This window comes from Alligator sinensis, unplaced genomic scaffold, assembly GCF_000455745.1.
Source record: "Alligator sinensis unplaced genomic scaffold, ASM45574v1 scaffold471_2, whole genome shotgun sequence".
Classification (NCBI taxonomy): domain Eukaryota; kingdom Metazoa; phylum Chordata; order Crocodylia; family Alligatoridae; genus Alligator; species Alligator sinensis.
Genome location: NW_005842143.1, coordinates 1,027,047 through 1,038,028, shown reverse-complemented (window position 1 = coordinate 1,038,028; position 10,982 = coordinate 1,027,047). Strand labels below are relative to the sequence as shown.

At 45.4% G+C, this 10,982-nt stretch overlaps 2 protein-coding genes across 2 annotated transcripts in view; one reads left to right on the top strand and one right to left on the bottom strand.

Annotated features, from left to right (window-relative positions):
- Positions 1-10,982, bottom strand: part of RNASEL (ribonuclease L) — a 93,391-nt gene that overhangs the window by 12,670 nt on the left and 69,739 nt on the right. The gene's annotated exons all lie outside the window — the stretch shown is intronic.
- RGSL1 (regulator of G protein signaling like 1) overlaps positions 1-10,982 on the top strand; it is a 62,511-nt gene that overhangs the window by 11,273 nt on the left and 40,256 nt on the right. The window contains exon 2 of the mRNA XM_025206166.1: positions 10,596-10,678. Coding sequence (XP_025061951.1) covers positions 10,596-10,678 — 83 coding nt within the window. The remainder of the gene's footprint in view (positions 1-10,595; positions 10,679-10,982) is intronic.

Sequence of the window (10,982 nt, the reverse complement as noted above, 5' to 3'; positions counted from 1 at the left end):
AAGAGACCTGGAGGGAAAGGAGTCTAAAACAGCCCTGTGGTACATGGGGTACAGGTCTTCTCTGTTAGAGAAGGATGCTGGGCCATACTGGAATCCAGGGAAGATGAAAGCCAGCAAGTCCTTCCTAAGACTGCCTGGAGGGATTTTTAGAAGAGATTGTCACCCGATAGAGAAAAAGGATCAGATTGTGTTCAGATTGGGGGAGGGGGGGGTGGAGAAGAGGGTGTTAGTAGCTCTATGTGAACTAGGGTTTTGTAGCTTTGCCCACTTGAACGATGTGGCCTTCCTCCTCACTGTGAAGTGGGCAGAGTCCAGCCTAAATGTCTGAAGTCTGGTTTCCTGCATACCCCCAGCCAGGTCAGCTGGCCTGGATTTAATGGTTTCCTATATAAGTTCTGGTTCCAGTTCTAATTATAACGTGTCAGAGCAGACTCAATTAAGCATTCTAATTAGAGCACTCCAACGTGGCCTCACCATCATGCATATAAATCTCTGCGCATTTAGAAATGGCCAGGGGAGGGCACTTTATCTATTGATCTATCTACTAATCTATTTATTCATCATTGAACAAGGTTTAGATAAAGCATCCCATGTCATTTTTAAACCTGCAGGGGCTTAATACACATGATGATAAAGTGTTTTAATTAAAGTAGCTCTGAAGGAACTGCTCTTATTAAAATGCCTCCCCCCCCCCCCCCCCCCCAGCACATGTATAGGCAGTCAAAGTACCTGGCTCAGAGACTTTTCTGTGGGGATGATAAGGATTAGGGCAAAACCCAGAAAAAAGCCCAAATTAACTATTCAGGGTATTCAGATGTCTTGAGTTCAAATCCTACCTTTCCTGTGGGGAGAGTCAGACTCATGCTATCCTAGGCATCATGGTAATTATAGAAGTGCAAGGCACAAACACATACTCACACTACCAAATTCTGCCTCTGAGCTGCTGAATGGCTGTTCTGCACTGAAAAATGACTCTGTAGAAAAGGCATGATGCATTTCCATGGTTACTGCCCCTTAGGTGTGCTTACACATTATAGTTAGCACTCGCTAACAATAAGGAATGTTAGGTCTTGTTAAAGTTAGCATATGCTGGGAGTAGTGCAGGTTCAGGATCAATACCCTCTGTAAGGTGCACAGCTCTGAGCTGCCAGTGGACTGGTGAGCAGGGGCATGGGAATGAGCTGACAGGTTTGCTTCATGTGCACACCATCCAGGGCTGCACAGAGCCTGGGAGCACAGCAGGGAGCTCTCCTATTGCCACAGGGTAGCAGCCAGAGGTGCACTACATGAACACACCACCCCCCTGCCCCCCGGTCATGTGTGTGTTGTGCTAGGAGTACATTTATACGTGCTGTGCTATGGTGTGTGTGGGGGGGGAGGGGGTGCTGTGCTGTGTGTACAGCCCCGTACCCCAGCAGCTCTCATCCTTCCTCTGCTTGGTCTATGCCCCTCTGACCCCCATGGCATCAGCCCAGCAGCTTCTCTTCCCACTCACCAGCTGCTACGCCACTATCCAGGCTGTTCGGAAGACAAGAGCACCATCAAGGCCCAGGGAGACAGCTTGTCTACCTGGGAGCAGTGCCTCCTGGGATACTGGAGGACTCTGTATTGGTCATTTGATTTTTCCATGAATAATTAGAAGTTAGGCAGAGTGAAGCTTGTTAGCACAGCTGAAAGAAAACCCTCACTTTAAATGGCATATCTTTAAGATGCCTAGAAGGCATTTAGCACTTGTTAACAAGTGTGAATGTGCAATCCTTCGTGTTCCAAGAGCCCTTAACAAGGTTGAATTGTAACTTCTAATCTCACCCTCAGTGACTTTTAGACCCTCTTCTGGTGTAAATCACTATAGTCCCACTGAAGTCAATTTGGTACAAGAAGAGCATCTCTGTTGAAGTCAGTGAAGCTCTAAGCAGTTGGTGGGGATCTGGCCCAGAAATTTGCTCAAGTTAAGAACTCAATAAGTATTTCCCCCTAACTGATACTTCTGAACAAGTGGGAACAGTCATGCATACAGTAGCCATAGCAAAAATACAGACTCACCAGATGTTGACTGGCACTTTCCTGGGGGCCAGATTAGCAGTGGAGGGGCTGATGGATCTGTAATCCACTCTTACAGAACTGCACCATGGAGTTCTGTTTCCTTCATTTTATACTATTCAGTTAGAATGAGCGGAGCTTTGCTTGCTGGCATCTCCTGCAATGCCTCACTTTGGGGAGCAGAAAAAGAAGGGCAGATGACCAGGTGAAAGCAGCAGAGTAGTGACTGGGGAATTTGTGATATGCCCCAGCCTGGACCATGGTTGAAGGGAAAATGTCCCAATTTCCCCCATGACTGCGATTTTCACTGCACCAGAGAACATTTGTTCTGAACAGGCACCATTAGCACTATATCACACTCCCCCACCAATTGCAGGCAAAGCCAGCCAGCTGCAATTGAGAAGGTTGTTTAAACTAACCCTGGCTGAAGAGCCTTGCCAGTACCTTCCAGAGCCTGCCAACAGTAGAGAGCCATTCCTCCTCACGTGCAACCCCACAGAGGAAGTAAAAGGAGGCTCTTGCACCCAACTCCTTATGGAATCATGAAGAAATCACTTTCTGCTCCCTTGTGGGCACAGTGAGGTTTCTGTTCTGCAAGACAGAACAGGGTGCAGACAAGCTCTGGATGAGTGACATGTTGCAACCAGGTCAACATTTGCTGCAAAATTTTTTCAAAATTTTCTGTGACAAAGCCTCAGCTGCCTGTTCAGTCTGGAAAGGAGGTGGCTGAGAGGGATATAATGGAGGTCTGCAAGATCACTAAGGGAAGGTAGACAAAGTGAGCAGGGAAGTGTAATTCACCGAGTCCCACAATACAAGAACTAGAGGGTGCTCGTTGAAATTGGCAGGAGAGAGGTACAAAACAAAAGGGAGTACTTTTTTACACAGCATGTAGTCAACCTCTGGAATTTGTTTTCATAGGAGATTTTAGAAGCAGAGAATATAACCAGGTTCAAAAAAGACTCAACAGATCCATGGGTGACAAGTCCATTGATAGCTATTAAATAGAACAGTCAGGGATGTATCTTCTGACACCCCCAAAATCAATCATCATTGATGTCAGAGGGTATATGACAGGAAATGAGTTACACTAGACAGGCCCTGTTCATACTCTGTCCCTCTAAAGCATCTTACTGCTTGCCACTGTCAGAGACAAGATGTTGGCTAGATGAGCCATTGGTTTGACCCTGTATGGCACCACTTATATTCTTATGCTGCTTATGCCTTGTGCTGATGCCACATCATGCAGAGTATGTGGCAGGGAACACGGGACAAGTAGGACCGGTTTACCTATTTTTGTCATCACTTTGGTAAGAGGAGAAGTTGTTGAGCAAAGACAGAGAATTATCAGCTTCAAAAATCTAATTATTAAAGCTATTTCCTGTAGCTTTATGGCTCTGTGGGAGAAGGGGATTTGTTCTCTGCTCTCTGCCCCCAGCACCAGATCCCCAGTTTATTTGAATGCTTCTCTTGTGGGAAAAACAGTAAGTTAAACGTTGGCAACTGTGATAAAGCCATTTTTGTATATGTAATGGGCATAGCCTGCCAATATAGCAGGCTTGATTTGCTGCCCACAGAAGTCATTAGAATGACACCTCCCCTGCCTCTTCAAGAGGGTTTTGAAAACCCAGGGCAGAGCTCTGAAAACTGATCTGTCAGTGTCCATGACTCTCACCTGGATTAACAGGACTGCTGACTCCAATGGGAGGTCCATGCACTAGGGGTGATCTTTTGGCTTTCATGGCACTGTGCTCTGGAAACAGCAAGGGAAAGAAAGTAGCACTGCTTTTGCTGACAGCCCCTGCTTCTATTTCTGGGAATTGCAGTGATCATTGAAACAGGCATTTCTGAATGTCCTACAGGTTACTATAATTATGCTGCCTCTGAAAAGTGGCAGAGCCTTTTACGCCATCAGCCTGGCTTCTGCACCATTTTCATAATATGGAGAACTTAAGCATGAAACAATAAGTGAACCCATTTTCTGTCCACTGGGATTAATGGCAAGGACCTCATTGGCTTCAATGGAGCAGGCTTCACAGCCCTGCACTCAACATCCTACCAGTACAGAATTAATTTCAGACACCCACCATTCCAGCTGGCTGCTGACTTTGACCACATACTGGTGCACAAGCACCAGCAAAAGATATTTCTCTTTACTGGATCACTTCATGGCAAAGAACGGAGCATCATCACAGACCATGGCTGATGGCCAAGCAGACTATGGGGAGCATAGCTGTCCACCCAGCCCAATCTCTCCGTTCAGAAGTATTGAAGTGAGGCAGGAGTGCAGGGAGCTACTCATAGTTCCCTGATCCCATGCCTCCTGGCACTGGCATAAGTGGCAGAAAGGCAGCTCTCATGTCGGAGGCAAATATGACTGCTCAGCAATGAACAGTTGGCTATAGCATAGTGCAGCAGTTCTCACTTCCTTTTTTGCAGACCACTTGAAAATTGCTGAGGGTCTCGGTGGACCACTTAATAAACTTTTTTTTTGCATCATCGTCAAAACAGCCTTGATCTCAGTTGTCAGAAAAAATAAATCGAGTGCAGGGCCAAGTACAGCTATTCTAGATTATTCTGCAACCTTTTTGCGGACCACCTGAATGGTGCTTGCAGACCACAGTTTGAGAACCTCTGGCATGGTGCATCTCCACTCTGCTGTGTTCTTCCCTGGCTCATTCCACCCTCTATACTTAACTCCATGCTGTCATGCTTGTCCTGACTGCCAGGCTGATGCCAATGCACAGCTCCCTTACAGAGGAGAACTTATCCACCATCTGTATCTAGCAGGTTCAAGTCCGCTCTGCTGCTGGGATAAAGTGGACATAGCTGAACTCAGAATGTTTTTAGGGTCAGTTGGTGAATGTTTGGCTGTTTGAGCACAGAGATGTGCCACGATGGGGCCCTGGCTTCTAAAGGAGGATAATTTACTTTAGCAGAGACAGGGGTCTCACAGCTCATTACAAACCCTAATGTATTAAACTTTATCATACTGCTGTGAGATTGGTTAATAAGCATAAATAGCCTCACTGTACAGAGCAGAGGACTGACATCCAAAGGGATGAAGCCTCTGGCTCTGGGTTGTTAAATTTAGTTGTCATTAGGGAAGTCAGGATTGTGACTCAGGAGTCCCAAGCCCGTGCTAACTCCAGTAGCTACATTAATAGCATTGACATGGACATGTGTGCAAACCTGGATCTATTCCTACCTGTAGCTCAGGGTGGAGGGGAACAGAAATCCTGACATGAAAGGAATTTATTTGAATTAGTGTGCACTGTTCAGTTTCCAGTCTTTCTGCTGGTATATTCAGGATAACTTGTATGAACTACTTAGAGCTGCAGAAAGCTGTGAAAAGTTAGCATTTCTGATCTGACAGCACCACCTGCTGTTAGGGAGCATATATTTCTCCCAGCCAGTAGAAAACTGTTAGCAGGCTAATTTAGGCCTGCAATTAACACTGTAGAAAATATGTTCCTGAGCTGAGCTGGTTAACCAAGGACAGCTAATACTGGTTAAAAACAGTAAAATTAAGATAATTTGGTTTTTAACAGCAACTGGAATTAACAGTTAAACTGGAATGAGTTAAAATCAAAGTTACAGTGATTTAGTGCAATTATAAAACATGTCAGCTAACTAGGGCTAGCCAACTGGATTTAAAAAAAATAAAGACATCTTTTTTTCGGTGTTTTAATTGCAGGCTTAAATTAGTCTGGCAACATTGTTTTCTAACAGTCAACAGGAAAATTGGGCGGGGGGGGCCGCAGGGTTGGCAACGTAGATATACCCAGATTCTCATTTTACAAATGCTGCAGGAAGTGCAGGGGGTGCTTTAATTAGCTAGCCACACTAATTAAAAGCGCCCAAGTGTCATGTGGATCAGTGTCCCCTGTGCCAAAAAATGGTGGCAGAGTGAACTAAAGCTCATCTAACAAGCTTTAGTTCAAAGTGCCCCACTGCCATTTTTCAGCGCAGGCACACTGATACACGTGACACTAGTCTGCCAGAATGCATTTATTTCTGTGCTCCAGTAGACACAATTAATCAACTTGCTGGATTTCCAGCACATTGGAGCTGGCTCCCTGCACGTCTCCTAGCCCCCAGAGTTATCAGATTTATTAATACAAATCCTTGATATGTTCCAAAGTAGGGGTGTGTGAAACAGGCCCTATTCTATTTGGATTCGGATTAAGCCCAAATCAGGGACAGTGATTTGATCCATTGATTCGAATCATGTCCCCGATTCGATTCGGCCGAATCCAAATCTGACGATTCGATGCTGATTTGGTGAATCAGCGATTCGGACACAGGCACAGCTTTAAAAGTTTTTCCTACATACCTTGAGGTAGCAGCGCGCCTTGTGATCGCTGCAGTGCTAGGGAGGATGGAGCATCCCACAGCAGCAAACCCGGAAGTGGACCAAAAGTATTTCCAGTCCACTTCTGGGTCTGCCAGGGAGCACGCTGCCCCCCCCGCATCCCTCTGGCCTGGCGATCAGCCACAGGGGGACCCCAGCTGTCCCCTCAGACCCAGGAGGCACCAGTTGCGGAGCCGGAGGGAGGGTCAGCACGCTCCCCAGTGAACCTGGAAGTGCTTCTGGTCCACTTTTGGGTCTGCTGCCAAGTGCGCTGAGGAGCCCCCCCGTGCTACTGTGGGATGCTGCATCTGCCCCAGCACTGCAGCGTTCAGAGCCCCTGCTACCTAGAGGTATGTAGAAAAAACTTTTAAAAGCTTCACAAAGCCCTACTCCAAACCACAAACAGGATGTTGTAAATTAGAAATAATTTGTGTATCTGCTGGGAGGGAATAAGTCATCTGCTTTATGCACAGAGGATATGAAGTGGGGAACCAGAGAAGGTTTAGAGGTTAATGGTGATGAAGACCCACACATTTTATAGCATATTTGTTCTTTACCTAACAACCAGGAGTAGACCTGTGAAACTGGGAGTATTTTAGTAATTTCCTCTCCCCTCTCCCCCATGGAAAAAGTTAGAAATAGTTTAATAGCACACATAGTAAATGGACTAAATTATTTCCCAGTGTAATTCCATAGACTTCAGGGAAGTTACACTAGTGATAAACTTGCCCCAGTACATTTTTGATTGCAGAGAGTAAGGTAAACGTAGGTCTAAACTCCATGCAATATTTATAAATTTAAAAAGTTTCTCTCCTTTTTCCCTCCATCTACTATTCTTCTTAATATTTTACAAGAAAGTCTCCCCTTGATAATCACTTATGGCCTTTCAGATTATGTATGTACCTTCCTCCATCAGTATCAAACACAGCCTTTGAAATCAGTTAGTTCACATTTTTAGAGAACTGCCAATACCTTCTGCTGAGAAATATAAAGTTCATCCTGTTTAAATGTTGTTGGACAATCTGTGCTCCTTTTAATTAAATTGGTACCCTGCATTAGTTACCCTCTAAGGAATTTCCATACTTGTCTAGTTTTAAACCCAATTATTGGGAAATTATACATTACCCATACAAAAGTTTACACAGTCTCCCTTCCCTTTTGGACATAGTGGTCACATCTACTCATGCATTTAGCATAGCTGAATAGATGCCAGCACAGTTCATATGGCAATTTATTGCTCCTGGGCGCCATGTTTACACATGCATCTGGGATTGCACCACGTCGAGCTGAGTTGGAGCACCCCAGCTGGCAGAGGGCTGGCGGAGGGGGGCTCAACCCACTAGCCCAGGGCTGCTCCAGCCTCGCTCAACGTGCTGTGAAGGGGCTGGTTGGGGCGCGAGTGTGCTCTATTGTGGGGCTAGTTGGCAGACAGCCCCTGCACTGAAGCACACTTGTGCCCTAGCCAGCCCTGTCAGTGTCTACACCAAAGGTCGGCATGCCATAGCATGTGGTACATGAGGCCATTTTGCTTGGGACACCACAGCTGGCCCGGGCTCTAGGCAGCTTCCACCATCCATGGAGCCAAGGCTGGTCGCAGCAGGCAGGCTATGAGCCCCGATGCAAGCAGCCTGGGCTCCATTGTTGCTGGCAGCAGCTGCGCATGTGTCTCCATTGCCGGCTGCAGCATGCCTTGTGCACAGTTCCTAAATGGTTTCCCCTGCAGCCTGCTTCTCTGTTTTTCCTTGTTTGCCATGCTGCCACCACAGCCCCAAATGCCAGGCCACTTTCTTGGATGGTATCTTTCCATAGAGTTTCTGTCTACCTGGGCAGAGGAAAGGGAGGTGTCTGTCTGACACCAAAATCTCAGAGATCTATAGGAATGAGGAGAACAGCAGCTCCTGCACAGCAGATGCATTACGCATTCTTCACACCGATCAGTTTGAGATGAATGCTCAAGATGGATTATTGCTGCCTATAGGGCAATTTTGTCCTTTTGTCTCTTCTTGCTGAAGCACTTATGGCTGAGCTCTAGGCAGCTTTCAATGTTAGCAAATCAGTGAGTTAATCCTGTTAGCTCTGCATAACCAACATTATGCAGCAGGGGCTGGATTCATTAACAAACTTGTGACCAGGATCTTGGTAGACATGACACATGTACATTGCTATAATTACTCTTTACACTGGTGTTAGCCAGGAGTTGTACACCTGTGTAACTTCCTCAAAGCTGGTACAGTTACAATAGGGAAAAAATAAGGGTTAAAACTACATCAGTGTAAGCGTTCTCACTCCACAACTTTTCCTATTATAGCCTTCTTCTAAACGCAAACTATTACTGACTCTACCACTTTATGACATGGCAGAGTAATAACATCTATGCCTATCCATGGATAACTGTGTATTTGGCTTCTCTAGATACCCCTGTAAAATACACTAGGATAACAAAACCAGTGTAAATTATACTTGTATAAAAATGTCATCTCTCCAGGCCCTTAACGTGAATCAGTCATACCTATGCAGGCACGCTGAAAGCAACTGGGGGCTGTGTAGGTGCCACTGAGCACCTGATCAGAAGGTAATGGAGTTGCCCAGGTCATTGTGGGTAGAATATTTAGTCTTCCTAACATTTTTTATATGATGCTTGAAATGGAAAGACTCTAGCTTGACTCAGATTACAAAGTTACATTTGCAGGACTGGCATTTAAAGGGGGGGGGAGGGGCGGGAAGGAGGAATGCCAGTTTTAGTGTAGAATTAATTCAAGAACAACAACCTGGTACCTATGAAAACAGTATTGTTTTCAAAGCAGCACTGTGCTTTAATCACCTGTTGCTGCCTGGAAGGTGGAACTCCACAGAACAGGAACTGTGAATGTGTCACAAAGGGAGGGATCACTCTAGAATGGCCTATATTATAACAAGTATACTAATAAGAGCAAGGGAAACATGAGCACCACTGGTGAGTTATCATAAACAGCCCCTTGCATGGAAAAAAAATGCAAAAGGAGAGGAGAGGGAAGTATCGGGCTTAAGCTATAGGACATTTGGGATCTCTTCTGGCCTCTGTCACAGATTTGCTGTGTGATCTTGGTTATTTAAGGGTAAATTCTCATTAATATCCATTAGTCTGAGGAGCACTGTAACTTTTTTAGCTGTCCATCTTGTTCCTCACTTCCCCATAAGTAAAACATGGAAAGTAATTCCTCAAGGAATACTGGAAAGGGTAGTTCATTGATAAAGTTGGCAAAGTGCTTTTAGAGTCTTAAGTGAAAGGAACTTTTGGACATTACTAATTCTAACCATAGGCTGAGTCTCTCTCCTCTTCAGTAATGCATGGTATTTCTGGGAGTTTATGAGCCTGGGACAATTCCTCAGCTGGTATACACTTCATGAAAGGAACAATTTCTACCCACACCACCTGGAGGAGTGATCAGCACTGCTCCTCTGAGAGCACGTGAGAGAGACACTTTGCTTTTTTCCTGAATTACTGAATCACTCATTTCAGAATACAACACACATAGGACTGCAAGAAACTGCCTGTATTATATCAAGTCCAGTTGCCTGCAAACATAGGCAGCCATTTAATAAACAGTTGGTCTTAAAGGATCCACAGGATTTGGCCTTCTCACACATCACAGTCACAAAGCTTACCCTAACACCCAAGATGAACTTAGGAAAAAAAAGCAAAAAACCCCAGAACCTGACAAAGCCTACAAAGCGTTTCTCCTGTCTCAAGCTGAGAGCAGGAGAAACGCACAAACAGTGCACATTCTGCATGGACAAGGGGCCGTACCCATTTAGGAAGTTGCCCTCTGACTTCTGGAACTGGGTTCTATGGTAGGGAAAACTCTGGATCAGTGAAACTTTCATTCAGAATTTCCACTATTACATATAAATAATTCCCTCCTTTTGTGTGTCTGAAGAAATTGGGTTTAGCAGAAATTATTTAAGTCCTAATTCACCTTTTATAAACTACCCTGATGACCACCATCTTGGGTGTCAACTTGGAGGTTCAGCTGGATCCAAAAGAAGTAAAAGTGTGAGCTTTCTGCAGCTTAAGCCAACACTGTCTAGTTGGGGTTACATGAGATCTACTCCTTCCATGACTGGATACAACTCATAGCACTCATTCCCCTAGGTTACACTAGCTTTCCAAAATTCCCTTTTTGGTTCAGCATTTGTCTCTCTTGGTCTCCTCCCTCTCTAGCGATGATAGCCTCCACAGACATTGGTGTTCTGCTAGAAGATGATGTCTTCGTCGATTTTTTCAACACCTTCCTGAATCTTCCTGTAAGTTTTCCTTTTGCAGTTTAGCTCATGGTCCTTGTGGATCTTAGCACATCTCCCTTACCCTTGGAGGTTGCATGTCTCTATGGTATTAGGGGCTCCTGAGAATTTCAGACTATCATTTCAGACAATGCAGGGTGCTGCACCTGGGAGAAGGAATCCACAGCATACATACAGGCTGGGGAGTTCCCTTCTTGAAAGCACAGAGGCGGAAAGGGATCTTGGAGTCATTATGGACTCCAAGATGAACATGAGCCGCCAATGCCAGACCGCAGCCAGCAAGCCCGGCCATACATTGTCATGCTTC